We start from the raw sequence: 16,051 nt of genomic DNA, 5'->3' as shown, positions 1-16,051 counted from the left end.
GGGAAAAAAAAAAAAAAATTAAAAACCCCCCAGAAAACCAACAAAACCCAAACTGAACAACAGCAATAACAAAAACAATACACAAAACCAGCTAACAAGTAAAAACTCTCATTCCCACAGCCCACCAGAAAAAAAAACCCAACCAAACAAAGAACAATAGCTTTGAAAATAGTTTATAAACATTAGAAGAACCCTTTAGCCAGTGGTAATTTCATCCTATTGACCCAGGAAGATTTAGCATCTACTCTGACCAGTATAAACTGATAACTTGGGCAGAAAGACCCACCACAGTTAGGAAGCAGTTGAAGAAGAGCAGGAAAGTCAGAGGCAGAAGTGATTTTTAGCAGTCAGGAATCTGAAAGGCATAATAAGGAGTTTGGAGAACTGCAGAGAACCCACTATGCTTCCCATAACGACCCCAGCTTTGCCCGAGCACACCCTGTGGTCCCTGCTCCCAGTTGTGTGTGGTGGTTTTCAAACATTAGCTGTTCTTCCAGCCCTCCCAAACAATCCCCACGGCCACAGTTTAAACTGCCTCACGATTTGTGATGCCAAGATCAAAGACACGCTCTGTATTTCTATGCATTTTTTATTTGCAAGCAGACAACTTGAGGTTTTGCTTTTTCAGCTGAATAAGAGCAAACTCTTGTCCTGCAGGAGAAGGCGGCGAGCCCGGGCCGGTGTCCCCGGGGGTCACTTGCCGGTGGTGTACTTGGTGACAGCCTTGGTGCCCTCGGAGACGGCGTGCTTGGCCAGCTCCCCGGGCAGCAGCAGCCGCACGGCCGTCTGCACCTCGCGGCTGGTCAGCGTGGCGCGGCGCCCGTACTGCGCCAGGCGCGAGGCCTCGCCCGCCAGGCGCTCCAGCATGTCCGTGACAAAGGAGTTCATGATGCTCATGGCCTTGGAGGAGATGGCGAGGTCGGGGTGCACCTGCCGGGTGGGAACCGGACAGCGGCTCAGCGTCACGCACCCGGTGCCCTGGGAGGAGCGGGGGCTCCGGTCCCTGTCCCAGGCAGGGCACTCAACAGCACCGCAGCTGCCACCCTGAGGGTTGCAAATCATGGGCCACTTTAAACTCAGGAGAGGCTCCCGCAATGCCATGGGAGTTTTGGGATTGCGCTGGCAGAAGCCTCCTCACAATCCCTATGAAAAACATGGCTGTGAGGGATGGAAAACTCCCATCTCCAAGTCCTATCTACAGGCTCGTGCTGACAACTGTGGCCTAGAAAACTCATGGCCACTTGCAAAAATGCTCTCATTTCCCTGTCAAAAATCACCAGACATCTACTTTCAAGGCCAGAAGCAGCTATTTCTACTGTACTGACTTGCATGAAATTACTTCTTCAGGCAGAGCTAAGCACCAGAGCTCATTCCCTCTAGGAAACACTTTCTGCTCTGGATCCATCTCTACTACCCCTAGAATCCACCCCCTCAACTTCTAAGCTTCAGCTGGGGCTCTCCTGTACTTGCACTCTTTTTTCTTTCCCCATCCCTCTAGAAACCCAGATTTTTCTTCCTATGCTCTTTATGTGCTAACATACAACAGGCAGAAGTTACTTAATGTACAAAGCAACTTCAAGCAGAAAAGAAACATTTACTCACCTGCTTCAGTACTTTGTAAATGTAGACTGAAAATGCTTCCTTTCTCTTTGGCTTCCTTTTAGATCTTTTTTCCCCAGAAGCAGTACCATGACCATGTTTCTTCAAAGGTTCTGGGCCCATCTTAACCTCCAACAGAGCAGCCAGCAAGTGCTGTGGGGCTGGTTATATAGCACAGGCAGGAGGCCCTACCCTGCCTCAGTTGCAGCCCCCAAGAAGCAGGACAAGTACACACCTGTGCCTGACAATTCACTTTGCACTAAATGAAAAGCAGCTGGCCTGAGAGGAGCTTGGAAGTGACAGATGCAGCTAAACTTTCAGACTTCAGAAGTTTAAGTGTAACTGAGGCAGAGGGGCAAGAGCAGAAGCATCTGATTTACAGGGGACAGAATTACCGGAGAAGAGCCATTCCCAGGTCCAAAAGGAGTTTGGTGAAAGGAGGGACCTTGCTTTGGTGCAAGGCTGTGAATTGGAGTACTCAAGGTACTCCAGAATCAAATGGAATCACACCTGTTCTATGGAACAGGTAATACCATCAGAGGAAACCCAGTAAATGCAGGGAGCATTGGTCCAGAGATGAAATTATGGCACTGTAAACATCCTACCAGCCAAATTTCCCCTGCTACCTAGCCTGCTCTTGGGATCCCACCTGCTGCACACAACAGGGCCTGGAATGCCAGGATGGGGGCAGTGGAGGGCTGACACCCCAAGCGTGGATTTGACCTGTCTTGGAAACCAGTGATTACACTAATGAGGGTAAATGTGACACAGGATTTAGGCTTAGCCAGGAAAAATGTGCAGCAACACAGCAGAGACATGAACAAAACAGTTTTCTGTACTTTGGAGAGAAAAGGAAGCCTTTCAGCAGACACCACTACAGCCATTTCATAAAAGAGTGATGCCAGTATGCTTGTATGGTGGGGGAACACATCTTGTTTGGTGGGGATCTCAGTGCTGACAGGTGGAATCTCCTGCTCAGGTGCACATATACTGGCACATCCTGAGCAAATCAGATCTTCCAAAGAGTGAGCTTGGGAGGCCTACTCAACAGCCAGTGCTTCTGCTACTGCTTGTGCAGCCCACAGTGTTTCACTGAATTGCTTTATTCTCAGCCTGTCCTCATGGGGAGGCACCTGATCCCCCTCCCCTTGTGCAAATGATGGTCACAGTGACAAGGGGGACAGTGCCACAGCGAGGTTCTTGCTCCCAGAAACTGAAACCTTTGTGATCAGGCAGTACAGGCTGGAATGGTCGTGTCAGTGCATTTGTGACGGAGAATGGGCTTGTGAAGGTATGTGGCAGCGGGATCCTCTTGAAACAGGAGTGACTAATACCGGCAGTGAGGAGCAGGGGACATCAGCACTTGTAAGGGGCCCTGTGTTGTCAGGAGCAGTACAGGGCTGACATTCCAACACCCTCTGTGTAAGGGGAGCTGAGTTCCCTTGGTTCAGGTTACAGGACACAGGGAGGGACTCTTGTGCGGCAGGACCTGGGGGCTGTTGTATCCCTCCCCAGCTACCTCCCTGTTTGTGATACATGGCATTACACTGATAAACATACAGCTGTCTTTTCTGAAGAAAACCCGTTTAGCTGGAAGGGAGCCCGTTGGTGCAGGAACAGCAACTGGTCACTCAGCATTAGGCACAGGAAGCTTTACACACCAAGGGTGGAGGCTGGTCCACTGAGCAGTGCTGTCAGCTTTGGACCCTCAGGTTTGGAGAATTGCCATCTGCTTCCCTGGACTGCATGGGCCAGAGGCTGTACACACTGCTGTGCTGCGCCTGCCTCATCCTGCTGCTGGCTTTGTGGTGTACGGATCCACTTGCAGCACACGCACAAGGGAATCCCACCAGCCTGCACCCGCCACCCCTGGCTGTGTTAGAGCCAGCCTTTGCTGGATAACAGGCAAGTGTGACTGTGCAGGCGCTGGGTCACTTCTTTTACAGAAATGACCATCCTAGCACCTCAGGAGCAATTCTTGTAATTTATCGGTAGTTTTGCTTTTCTGCAAAAACAGAAAACTCTCAGCTGAAACAGCTGGAAGTGGCACTGCCTCAGCTCGCTGCTGTCTCTGAGATCAGTCCTCCAGGACATCTGTCTGCCACGGCTGTTTCAGCACAGCCCAACACACTGTCACCACAGAACAAATGGAGGTGAAATCAAGGCTGTTAAAGCACATTTATGGATTCCATTTTACAAGTCCTGGCCTACTGTGACCCCTAGTGCAGCTACAGCTGCTTTTCTTCAAACATGTATCTGTGGCCCCAGACAGAGACATGTCTGCACCTGGGAAGTTCCCCTCTCTTTGCAGCAGCAGATAGGTAACAGTGCTTCTCCTGGCTCCAGGAGCTACAATGCTCCAGCTACTGCCTGTCATGCTGGCTGTCATCCCAGCATCCCCAGGCCATTCTTGGGATTTCCATTCCCAAAGAACTCAGTGTAAGATTGTATCCTCCTTTTATTACCCGCAGATCAGAAATATAGTGAAATGAATTGTTGCCAAATCTTTGGTAAGGAAAAGAAGTACAGGACAAATAGCTCTAGCTTCAGTAAGGACTCTGACCTCACCATGCTCAGAGCTACTTCACAACCATTTCCAACTCACCAACACTTCCCACAGCCTAGAGAGCAGAACAGACCTGCATTAATCTATGGTGGTTTAACTTGTGACCCATCAGTCTTTGGAGTAATCGCTTCCCTGTGAGTTTTCACGCTCTTGCTCTCCCTGATAACTTCCAAGTCCTCCACTGTGAGATTTTCATCCAGGTGACATTTACTGCCACCTAGACCTTTCTGCACGACTAACTTGGAAGCACTTGCAATAACTGGCTTTATTTTCCCAGAAAATATATTATTTTTCTCCTCTCAGGTCATTGCTAGAACCAGTAGAAACCTGAAGGGTCCTATTTGATCTACTGGAAGCAGCTTGCATTGTGACATTTGTCCTATGGATGACACTCAGTGCTTCTACAGCAGCAGTCACAACCAGAATGAGCCCTTTGGGAAAGAAAAATAAGGAAATACTCTACTCAAAAAGTCAAAGCCAGTCAGTTGGCACCAAAGAATGCTCTGCATCAACTCCTTCGTTTGTCCTGTGCTTCCATTCACCCAGGCACTTGTGCTGCCAGAGGGGCTGCTGGGCTACACGAGCCTCTCCTGTGACCAGTGCTGTCACTCTCATGTGTCAGAAATAATTAAAACGATGACTCATGATCAAAAAAAGCTATTAGGTTCAATTTGCTACCTACCTTTCTCTTTAGTACCTTTTTTCCTAGTACTAAATTAAAAATGTATTTTATTCAAGCTTCTGTGGGCCAGGGTTAGGTTTGAACACCAACTTTTCCAAAAATCTGTTATCGAGAACAAAAATAACAATTAAACTTGAGTTGATTAGTCTTTAGTTAAACCTGCAAGGAACAAGGAACTAATTCGGAGTCCAAAATTCCTACATTGTTGAGTCTTATTATTAGACAATTCAAGGTGAAGCAAAATGCCACACCTGAGCCAGTGTGTTTGGAAGAACACATGCTGGTGTTCCACAGATTTGTGCTCTGTCTCTAACAACGATCCTCAGAACACTTTCAAGTTGTGTCTGCCACTGTCGACAACAGAGGCATCCGTGGCCTGTTCTGTGAGTCACTGGAAATGCAGTGTTCAGTCTGGCTGAGCTGAGGTGCCCCAGGTGAGGACCCTGCTCAGTGGCACCCCAGCTCAGTACTCACCACTCCGTATCTCTCAGGTTCTGGCCACAGCTTTGGCTGTACTGAGGAACTGAGCATTTAGCAGGAAGGGCTGATCTCACTCAAAGCTCAGGACTTACTGACTCACCCCAGCACAACCCAACTACCATGGCTCACAAAACAAGACAAGATTGTTTTTCTCTCTTTATTGACTGATGGATTCTCAGGCAGATCTGTTAATTACACTGTTAAATAATAGTTAAAAACAAACCAAGGCCAGAGGAGTTTGAAGTGAAGTATCTAAACTGAAGCAGAAATTGGGAAGGAAAAGGCAGAAGCTGGGCTGGGGTCTCCACTTGTGTATCACTGCAGCTCGGACACCCCGATGGCCACTGTTGTGACCCCAAGCCAACAGATTCCAAGGCCTGGCTCAGATGGGACGTTGTCTAAATAAGGAAACAGTTGCCCAAATGTAGCCAGATCAGAAGAGAACAGCTCTGTCCAGACATAGAGGTGCAAGGCAAGTCGAGGGGAAGCAGTATTGCAGCAATCCTAGAACACAGCCAGAGGGAGCAGCAGCTCTGCTCCTGCCGAGTCGAGTCGTGGCCACCTCAGCCCCACTGAGAGCACGGCCTGGGGCTCCTGGCCTGGGGCTCCTCAGCTCACACGTTGTGGGTCCGTTTGGTGAGCTGCGGGTCCTCATCCACCAGCTTCGACTTGAGATGCTCCTTGTAGGCAAGGATGTCCCCTTGCCACTTGGTGATTGTCTGCTTCTCACAGACCCAGATCTCCTGAGCGACCTGAGAGCAAACACACCAGGAGGAGGAGGGGGAGGTGGAGGAGGAGGAGAGAGGTTGGCAGTACAAATTTTTATAATCTTACCAAAATCAGAGTTAACTAAAAACTACTCTCTGAAATCTGGCAAGAAAAGTTCGATAACTTTCACATTTAGACTACCAAAGAAAAGTATCTACAGGGAAACATCTTCCCTGGTGTTTTCCGCATAATTTGTACAAGATTTTAGAATTGAAAGTCCGAGGCCCCTCTACATTTCTGGTTTTGTTCATGAACTAAGATGAAAAGCCTTTCTTGCTAAATTGGTATTTGAAACAAAAGTAGTTCCTGACCTGAACTACTCGGATCTATCACAGTGAAAAATAAAATCATATCTGAACTTGCAGCCAAAGCTATAGTGCATAGATCAGCACTTCACATTTGTGGTGGTTTTTATTTTAAGTACCTAATGTTTTCCTGGGCTAGCTCAGCAATTGTTTAACATGAACACAGTAAGGGATTTTTTTTCACTCACCCATCTTTCTGCGATGAGTAAGAGCCAGTCAGTTGAAAACACCTTGTTTTAATGACTAAAATGTTAGAAAGGTGCTCTGACAAAACTCACAACTGTCCTTACCTGCTGGATGAGTCTGAAGTCGTGGCTGACAAGCATCATTCCTCCCTCGAACTCATTGATAGCATCTGCCAGAGCATCTATGGTTTCTATGTCCAGGTGGTTGGTGGGCTCGTCCAGGAAGAGCATGTGAGGGTTCTGCCAGGCCAGCCAGGCAAAGCACACACGGCACTTCTGCCCGTCAGAGAGGTTCCTGATGGGGCTCACCTGCCCAACACACACACGGCTTGCAGCTCTGCAGTGACCTGACAGCCTGCCACCCTGACCCAAACCACCTGGGTCTCACCTCCCAGCAGCTCCATGACACAAGAAGACAAATGTTCAGTAGCCTTATACCTACAGCAACCTTCTCCCACCCAGGGAAGAAGGGAATTCCAGGGGTTTCTGAAGGACTGTACACAGCAAGGCCCAGCTTGTGCCAAAGGTGTGTAAGGACAGTGAATTGGTATGACTGGTATTCACTGACACAACAATCAAACTACTCTCAACTTCTGCAGTGATAAATGGGCAAAACCAATGTAAAAATCAATGCTGAACTGCAGCAATGTGGGCAACTGTCACACATAGGATGTGTCATGTACAAGAGTGTGTCATGCTGGGACTTAGAGTACCATAGGTGAGCCCATTCTCTTGTCTGAACCAAGTGGACCCTACAAACAGCAGAGAATCTTCTAGCACTTCTGTCTGGTGTCCATCTCGGAAATAAGAGAGAAGCAAAATAGTTCAAATTTTAATTAAAACATGCTCAGGTCTAGCACTGTACCAGAACTTGCTTTCTTTTCACCCGGAGTCTGAGGGAGTCACCCCTTCCAACCCACACACTGCTGTGATCCAAAGAAAGCTCCCATGAGCTGTGAGTTATTAGTTATTTTTTTCTCCAATTTCAAAGGCAGAGATAGAAAAAGCATTTTGATTCTGTGGTGTGGCATGCTGCATACTGCATCACACTGTCAGGTATCAGCAGAGTAACAGAAAACACAGAACCTCTACTACCCTAATGAACAAAAAGCAAACCTCAACAGCTCATACTCACCTGCTGCTTCCCTGTCAAACCGTATCTGCCAATGATTTTCCTCATCTCCTCCTTCTCCTTGATCTCTGGGTAGCATTTCAGCATGTACTCCAACGGTGAGAGGTCTAAGTCCAACTGCTCTTGCAAGTGCTGACAGAGAAAAAAAGTCAGCTTCAGGCTGTGCAGGCCAACCACTTCATGGCCCTAAGCACTCCCCCCTTGCACATCTGTGGTACCAGGTGAGCGGCAGGACGCATGAGCCAATAACCCCATCCACAGGACAGCCTCTGTGCCCAGCTACTAGGGAATAATTTCCAGTTCAGCAACAGGAGTGCTGCTTCAGAACAGGAGGCTTGTTCACCACCAAACACAAGGCAACCAGCTCTGCCATAGCAGGTGGGAGACTGAACAGGAAGGACACAGCCAGCCTCTTTGCAGGGTAAGAACGTAAGAACATGAGCTGGAGCCCATTCCATGGAAGAGCTCCTTCCCCCATCTCCAGACACAGAAAGGCAGCACTGAGAGAGGCCTTAGAGGCAGAACCAGAGGGGCAAGGTTCCTCATTCCCAACAGCTTTTTCCTCAGCATTCCCTGTCCCTTGGGGCTGCTGTAGGGAGTACCTGGTGGTATCTACCGATCTTCACATGCGAGTGCTTGCGAATCATCCCATCTGTGGGCAGCAGCTGGAAGGGGAAGATAAATCATTTCAGCAGGAAATCTTTCCTCCTGTAGTATGCCAGAAATACAGAATCCAGCCATCTCCAGTCTGGCACAAGGGAGACAGTCTGAACAGGTAATAGGAGAGAAAAAGCCCTATGTTTCAACAAGACTACAGGACTTCTAAGGCCTGACCAGGGTGTTCTGGCAAACACGTGCACTTTGTTGAAGACTATCCCAAAAGTAAAGGCCCAGAGCAGGGTAGACAATGCACAGAGCAAACCTCTCCTGTGAGCAGCTTCAGCAGTGTTGACTTTCCAGCTCCATTGGGTCCAACAAGAGCTACACGAGTATCCAGGTCGATCCCAAACTCCAGATTATTGTAGATCCATGGCTGCGAACCACAAAACATTATGCCTTTTCAGAACTCTCCAGAACCTCCCTGCTGCACTTGTAATGCTCTGTCCCCAGCAGGCCAGCATTAGCACTGCCAAGAACTTTGCTCCACTATTCAGCACTGCAGCCCTCTCAGGAAGCTCAGCCCAAAGTCTCCCACTCCCAAAAAGGCAGGAATACAAGTGATCTCGGTATGCATACTCCCATACTCACCCCATCCTTGGTGTATCTGAAGCTGACATTCTGCACCATGATGACGGGAGGGGGAATTTTCCCACAGGGTGGAAAGTAGAACGATAAAGTCTGTTAACACAGAATATCCACCTGTGAGACACCCAGATCATGGGACAGCCCACTCATTCCAGTATAACCATGCCTCACTACCAACATCAGCTGCAGACCAAGGCACCAGATTGTGACTTTTTATAAGCCCTTCTTGCAACTCACTCAAGATTTATTCTGATGAGCTGCTTGCAAGCTCATCTGCTGGCCAACAAATCCCTATTTCTTTCCCTTTGAATCACACGTGGGTTTGCACTCTTAACACGAGCAAAAGCTGCACTGAGCATCCTCTCCTATCTCCTATGAGCCCAATTCCTTTCTGATTTCTGTACCTGCAGAATAGCCTTATTGATAACACAACTCCACTTCCCTCCCCTAGAAAATTCCTCCTTCTCATTGATCAGCATTACTCCATGCTGAGTACAGCGACACTTGGCATCAAGAGGGGTTTCTTGTTCTTGCTACCAGCTCTGTCAGCCATTCCTGCTGTCTGCTGAAGACCCTTCTACTCCTGTAGTCCATGTTTCAAATACAGATCTCTAGATGCAATCCCATGTCTGATCCTACCTTATCATTCACAACTCTCTCTGTCAAGCCAGAAGCCATCATTTTTTGAAGGGTCTTCTCCTTGCTCTGAGCTTGCCTGGCCAGCTTCGCACTACCATGGCCAAATCGTGCAATGTAATTCTGCAAAAAGAGTCAGCCAAAGGCACGGTGATAAGGTAGACGAGGAGCAGGGATGCCCACTAAAGGGGCAGGAGGGTGCTCATGCAGCTGGGCAGGTACCTTCATGTGAGCGATCTGATCTTGCTCCCAGTGGAATCGCTTCATTTGATTTTCTTCTAGTTCTAAGCGAGTCTTTACATACTGATCATAATTTCCCTGGAAAGAGAGCATGGAACATCAGACGTGTCCAGAGAACAGCCCCTGTTTCTGCTCTGGTTACACGGGGCTCTGTTTACTCACCGTGTAGTACTTCAGTTTGCGGTTGTGCATGTGGATGATGTTGGTGCAGACACCATTCAGGAAGTCCTGGGAGTGGGATATCAGCACAAGAATCCGCTTGAACCTGTGGCACCACGTAAGTTATTACAGACTAAATTAGGAAAAGAAGTCCTGTTTGTTGGCCCTGATGGTGACAAAGGCTTTATATGCATGCTCTGGGAAATCAGCAGTAAAGCAGCTACAGCCAACTGCAGTGAGTAAATCCTGCCACCAGTTTTCACTGTGGTAAAACATCCTGCACCACTACATAGTTTTTGCCTGTTATCACAAAAAGTCCAGAGCTGGTTGCCTTCGAGGCAAGTGACTTGTGTCACTGATGCAGCTAACTCCACCACCATCACGTTTCTAAGAAGTTTCAACCTTTGCTGCTTACTGTCCCCTCAGTACAGACTCCCATCCACACGCACACTGCAGCTGGCTCTGCTCCAAATCCGTACAATGAGGGGTTAAAGCCTCACCAAAAGAGGTTCAAAGTTCTTTTCTAAAGCACCTCACTTCTAAAGCAAGGATGCACAAGGTTCAACTGACAGAGCTGATGGGAAAACCTCTGCAAAGGCAAAGCCCTTCTCACAACACAGTTCCTTTAATGCACACCCCATAACCTGAGCTTCCTTACTGTTCCTAAGCTTTTTGCCCTACACCTTAACATTTTACCTTTGTTATGAAAACCAAGCACCTCACACACTAGCAAAAGCTGAAACCAACACACTCAGGTACTACAGTTCTGTGAAAACAGAGAAATGGTGGGGAGGAAGATGAGCTGAGAGCCAGGTCTGGAAAGCTCATACTATTCGTGCAGTACAAAATGCTGGTACACAGGCTGCCAAGGCCTGCTCCTGGCTTTCAAGGAAGCACCTTTAACCTGGGAGTACAACCCAGGATTTCTCATTTCTTCAGTGCCAGGGAGACAGGGAATTGAATTGAATTCCTTACCCTTGAATCAAAGAATCTCACATAGCAGCAAGCAGGTGCCACTGGTACTGCAACACAGTTATGCTCCCACAAGAACTATACAGTTACTCCTGCAGAACTTGCTTACATGCTGACAAGATGTTCATGCTCACATGCTGACAAGCAGAAAAGTACAACCGACAGAAGCAGCAAACTCCTCCATGCTTACGTTTTCAGCTCTTCCTCCAACCACACACAGGCATCCAGGTCAAGGTGGTTTGTGGGCTCATCGAGCAGCAGCATAAAAGGCCGAATGAAGAGTGCTCTGCAAGGACAGGGGAGATGACAGCATGGGGTAAGCGTAGGTAACCCAAAGCCTCTCAACCTGCTCCAAGTTCTTAGAACTGTCTGTGACTCTGCAGTCACAAGCAGGCACGTGTTCTCACAGGCAGCACTATTCCACTCACCTGGCAAGAGCCACCCTCATTCGCCAGCCCCCACTAAAGTCCTTCAGCTTCTTCCTCTGCATGGCTGGCGTGAACCCCAAGCCGTGAAGGATACGTGAGGCCCGTGCTTCTGCCTTATCAGCATCCAGCTCCTCCAGGCGTTCATATAACTCCAAGAGTTTCTCACATTCCGCTGAAAGAGAGCCTGCCGGTCAGCACGTCTGCCACAAAGGGCTCTCAGCTGCACTGCTGCACAGCTGGGAAACCTCACAGCCCTTCTGCTTTACTCCTATTCAGCCCCCTCCACATCCAAGCCTGAGACGCTTTCTAAGATGCTGCATGGAATAATTCATCCAAAGAAGTGCCATCTCTGCCCCTTAGTACAGGGCAGCTGGGGGAAACGGGTACCACAACATGTGAAAACTTCCCCAAGGCACCCCAATTTTCTTTGGTAGGGAAGGAAAGAGAGGAAATGTCCCTTGGGACTCTGAGAAGCTTTACCGTCTTCATGAGCTAAACGCTCCGCTTCTCGCTCCAGCATGGCCCTCTCTGTATCCACCTCCATCACACACTGCAGAGGGGTCTTGTCACTGGGAGGCATCTCTCGGGTCAGGTGATAGATGTCAATGTGCTCTGGGATGGGCACTTCTCTCTTCCCAATAGCTGACAAAAGCATGGATTTCCCTGTGTGCAGACAATTAATTGCTGGATTCAGTGAGATACACTCAGATCCCACTGTGATTCTCTCCCTTTCCAACCTCAGAAAATCCTGGGGAATTTTTTCCAAAGAGACCGGAAGAACTGGAGGCACAGCAGAGCCCAGTGCCTTGGTAGGACAGGCCGCCCTCCTAGCTAAGGCTCACCACCCCAAAGACAGGACTGAGACATGAAGAAGCTTTTTGGAAACCACTGCACTTCAGCCCTCGCCCAGATTTGGGAAATTTTATCTCTGTTGTAGTTCTGCTGTCCAGCTGGTATCAGGATCCCAGATTCTGAAGACTTCTAACATAGAGGAAAGTAATGCACTCATCTCTAAATAACCTGGGTTTTCCTGAAATTTAAACAAGATGGTCACTCTTACTAGCACCTCTCTAATCACACCCATACTTTGCATCTCTCAATGCAGCATCACTTTCTCCAGGGACTGTCCAGTTGTTTTCCTAGTCAGGCCAAACCACACGTTTTCTGCTTCTCCATACAGTACAAGTTCTCTGACCAACACCATCAGCACTGGGTTTACTGTCTCTACTAAGCTAATCAGGCAAACAGGAATCAGGCAGATTAACAGATCCCAGACAACTCACCCAACTCTCCATAGAAACAAGATCAAAGCACAGTCCAAATCTAGAACACAATCTCCGACCTCTATCAGCAATCCTATTAATTCCTCTCCTGGGCAGAGATATGGGAGAACAGACACTGCTGGGTCCCAGCCATATCTGCCTAACAGCCCTCCTTCTGGCTGCCAGCACTTCCCACCTGCACCTGCCCAGCTTCTCAGCAGAGACACTTTTACTGAGTTCCAGGGAGGCACACTGCTTCCCCTCAGCTTACCAATCCCATTGAGTCCAATCAGGCCATAGCGCCTCCCAGAGTTCAGCTCCAGTTTGGTGTCACTCAGCAGCTCCTGGCCATGGAAGGTCAGTGAGAGGTTGATGATATGCACATCAGTGCTGTTGGGGTGGGACGCCAGCACTCCTGTCACGGCTCGGGCAGCAGCTTTCTTTAACTCAAAATCCTCCAGCTCCTTTGTAAGAGCATCCACCTCTACATGTAGAGAAGACCAGAAGTGTTACTGATTTACAAACTCAAGGGAAGCCAGAAGCCCTGCACCAAAAGGCCCAGGACCACAAAAACAACTCCCATTTCTACAGAAGAGCTGAGGAGACCAGGATGCAATGAGACTCAGCTTTTCGGCTTAGCAGGAGGATACATATGGTAGGAACTTCCAGCTAAATATCTAAATGTCATCTAAGCAAAACAGGACCATCAGAACTAACTGAGCAGCCACAACAGTGAGCCGTTTTCTGAATGTGATGGGACTAACCCCACATGAAGGAAAGACTAGACTAGGAATAGAGCGTACAAAGTACTGCCTGCAGTGTAAGAAAAGGCTTGGCCAGAAAATGAATTGACTAGAAAACAAACAAAGGGAAAGCTGAGATCAGAGAAGCAGCAGCAGCATTAAAACAGCCCCTACTAATTTTCTGACAAGCTACAATGCCCATCTGCATGTTCCTTCTACTTTTCCTCCTACAGTACAAGAAAATCATAGAATGGGAGAATCCTAAAAGGGTTTGGGTTACATCTTCCAGAGCATTTAATTCCAAACCTGGTGCCATGGGTAGGGACACCTTGCACCAGAGCAGCCTGCTCCAAGCCCCTTCCAACCTGGCCTTGAACACTTCTGTGAATGGGGCAACCACAGCTTCTCTGGGCTGCCTGTGCCAGGGACTCACTGACATCCTTCCTGTCATGCTGACCTTCTGTCACAGGCCAACTTCACTCCTCAGTGAGAGATGTGCCCTTTGAAGCAGCCAATGGCACTGGGGATCCTGGCAGGCAGACCTGATTTCTGATTGTGCCAGTGCAGAATGACACCCTGGTTGTCAGCATCCAGCACTCCTGGCAAAATCACTCACTCTGCAAAATCACTATTAACACCATGGCAAATGTGCCTTAGCCGAGGAGCAAAAACTGTCATTGGCACTGATACAGGACCTCTTTGGGCAATGCCATAGAGCAGCGACAACTAAGAATGAAACAGGTGAGCAAAACCGGGTGTGTTACCCCGATGCGTAAACAGCTCGGCGAGAAACACGCCGGTACTGACCCACACAGAACGCTCTCCTGAGGCGGAAGGGAGCCGCAGGGACGGTGGAGCCCCGGTCCCGGCGCCGCAGCCCCCCCAGCACGGCGCGCCGGGCCGCTCCCGAGAGCCTGCGCGCCGCGCCCCCGCCGCGCGGCACCAATAGCGAGCCGGTATGCAAATGAGCCGGCGGAGGCCGGCGATTGGGCGGCTCGGGCCGGCGGCCCCCGCGCGCCGCGGCCTCGCGAGCCCGGGCGGGAGCGGCCCCTCGGCGGCGGCACCGCGAACCGAGCCCGAGCACCGAGCACCGAGCCCGAGCACCGAGCCCCCAGCCCCGCGCACCGAGCCCCCAGCCCCGCGAACCGAGCCCCCAGCCCCGCGAACCGAGCCCGAGCACCGAGCACCGAGCCCGAGCACCGAGCCCCGCGCACCGAGCCCGGAGCACCGAGCACCGAGCCCCGAGCACCGAGCCCCGAGCACCGAGCCCCGAGCACCGAGCCCCCAGCCCCGCGCACCGAGCCCCGAGCACCGAGCCCCCAGCCCCGCGCACCGAGCCCCCAGCCCCGCGCACCGAGCCCCGCGCACCGAGCCCCGAGCCCCGCGCACCGAGCCCCGCGCACCGCGCACCGAGCCCCGCGCACCGAGCCCCGCGCACCGAGCCCCGCGCACCGAGCCCCGCGCACCGCGGCAGCCCGCTCAGCTGCAGGAAGGCCCCGGAATAAACTCTGTGAGCGCTACCAGCGCTATTCCTCTAGGACCAGCAGCTCCCTGCGGCAAAGCCTCTCTCTCTAACAGGCACAGAGCTTCTCTCAGAGGCAGGCGCTTAGTTTCTACAAACCAGGTACGCCTCAGAGAAACAGGTGAGCAGAGAGTCACAGCAAATAGCAGTAGGAGAATTAATTCAGACGCTACAGCGATTTCTGCAGCAGGAAAGAAAACTCCAAACGAAACGAAAACCCAAGAAACCCCAAACAGGTCTGAGCATCAAGCAGCAGAAGGTAGGGACAGTGTCCGAGAGGGGGGAAAGCACCATCAGCTCCCTCCATCTTCACACTGCTGTGCCCCAAGCGAGGGCCAACGGGCATCCTTCACACATGGCCCATGCGGAGCCCCCAGGGCCCGCGGCGGTCCTGCTGCCTCAGGGCAGAGCGGTGCCGACGGCAGCTACTGCAGCCGCCCGGTTCCGCGCAACCCATGCCCGAGGCGTTTCATCACAACATCAATGTCGCGGTTCGCCCACCCGGGACACAGCCGAGCGCACACGGGCCGCCGGAACGAGCCGGCCAGGCCCCCCGCCCTGGGACACGCGGGGCAGACACAGGACCGGCCGGCTTCTCACCTGGCAGCACCGTCCCGTTGGCCTCCGGGGGCCGGACTTCCTGCGGCTCCGTCCCGGCATCACCGTTCTCGTCCGCGACCCGGCGCGGCCGCTGCCGGGCCTTGGCCGCCTCCTTCTTCTTGGCCGCCTTCTTCTTGGCCAGGTCGGAGGGCATGGCACGGGTGGGAGCTACGCCAGAGGGGGCGACAGGCGCCGTTAGGCCGCGCCGATCCGGCCCGGCCCGGGTCGCCCCGCCTCTGCTGCCCGGCCCGGAGCACACGGCGCCGCCGGCTCCTGCCGAGGGTTCCCGCCCGCCTGCCGGGCTGCCCGCGCCGCACCTCACCGCCCACCCCGGCCCGGCCCGGCCCCGCTGCTCCCCGCTCTCGGCTCCCCGGGCCCGCCCGCACCGGCCGCTCGCGCTTTCCTTCTGTCGCAACAGCCCCGCCGCGACCGCGTGCGAGCGCCCCGCCCCCTCGGCGCGCCGGCCAATCGCAGCGCGGATCGTCACCGGCGCCGGGCGGTGCGCGGCCCTGGGGAGCGCCGTCCGC

General features: G+C 51.5%; 2 protein-coding genes across 4 annotated transcripts; both read right to left on the bottom strand.

Annotated features, from left to right (window-relative positions):
• Positions 1-522: 522 nt before the first annotated feature.
• Positions 523-2,231, bottom strand: LOC119698222 (late histone H2B.L4). The gene is made up of 2 exons (XM_038129914.1): positions 1,603-2,231; positions 523-930 (listed from the first exon to the last, which is right to left on the bottom strand). The coding sequence occupies exons 1-2, from the start codon at positions 1,720-1,722 to the stop codon at positions 694-696; spliced, it is 357 nt and encodes a 118-aa protein (XP_037985842.1). The 5' UTR covers positions 1,723-2,231; the 3' UTR covers positions 523-693.
• A 3,239-nt stretch (positions 2,232-5,470) lies between these two features.
• Positions 5,471-16,043, bottom strand: ABCF2 (ATP binding cassette subfamily F member 2). 3 transcript variants are annotated; one of them, XM_038128506.1, is made up of 15 exons: positions 15,911-16,043; positions 15,525-15,692; positions 12,931-13,143; positions 11,878-12,060; positions 11,398-11,569; positions 11,160-11,255; positions 10,001-10,103; positions 9,821-9,916; positions 9,602-9,721; positions 8,966-9,055; positions 8,640-8,750; positions 8,320-8,382; positions 7,721-7,849; positions 6,691-6,894; positions 5,471-6,079 (listed from the first exon to the last, which is right to left on the bottom strand). In XM_038128506.1, exons 2-15 carry the CDS (start codon positions 15,676-15,678, stop codon positions 5,942-5,944), a joined length of 1,872 nt encoding a protein of 623 aa, XP_037984434.1. In that variant the 5' UTR covers positions 15,679-15,692; positions 15,911-16,043; the 3' UTR covers positions 5,471-5,941. The 3 variants fall into 3 exon arrangements, with proteins under 3 accessions (XP_037984434.1, XP_037984435.1, XP_037984433.1); XM_038128507.1 differs by having other exon boundaries at positions 15,842-15,952; XM_038128505.1 differs by lacking the exon at positions 15,911-16,043 and having other exon boundaries at positions 15,525-15,904.
• Between the last annotated feature and the right edge of the window lie 8 nt (positions 16,044-16,051).

The sequence above is a fragment of the Motacilla alba genome, chromosome 2 (genome assembly GCF_015832195.1).
Source record: "Motacilla alba alba isolate MOTALB_02 chromosome 2, Motacilla_alba_V1.0_pri, whole genome shotgun sequence".
Classification (NCBI taxonomy): Eukaryota; Metazoa; Chordata; class Aves; order Passeriformes; family Motacillidae; genus Motacilla; species Motacilla alba.
Note: the sequence above shows the minus strand (reverse complement) of the source record. Positions and strands in the feature narration are given on the sequence as shown.

Bases quoted from the DNA above. Each gene is read 5' to 3' on its own strand.
- LOC119698222 (XM_038129914.1), bottom strand. From the start codon at position 1,722: ATGGGCCCAGAACCTTTGAAGAAACATGGTCATGGTACTGCTTCTGGG. The intron at 931-1,602 runs GTGAGTAAATGT...CCCACCCGGCAG, and splicing joins TTTACAAAGTACTGAAGCAG to GTGCACCCCGACCTCGCCAT.
- ABCF2 (XM_038128506.1), bottom strand. From the start codon at position 15,678: ATGCCCTCCGACCTGGCCAAGAAGAAGGCGGCCAAGAAGAAGGAGGCG. The intron at 13,144-15,524 runs GTGAGAAGCCGG...CTCTACATGTAG, and splicing joins CAACGGGACGGTGCTGCCAG to AGGTGGATGCTCTTACAAAG. The intron at 8,383-8,639 runs GTTTGCTCTGTG...TTCCCCTTCCAG, and splicing joins TGAAGCTGCTCACAGGAGAG to CTGCTGCCCACAGATGGGAT.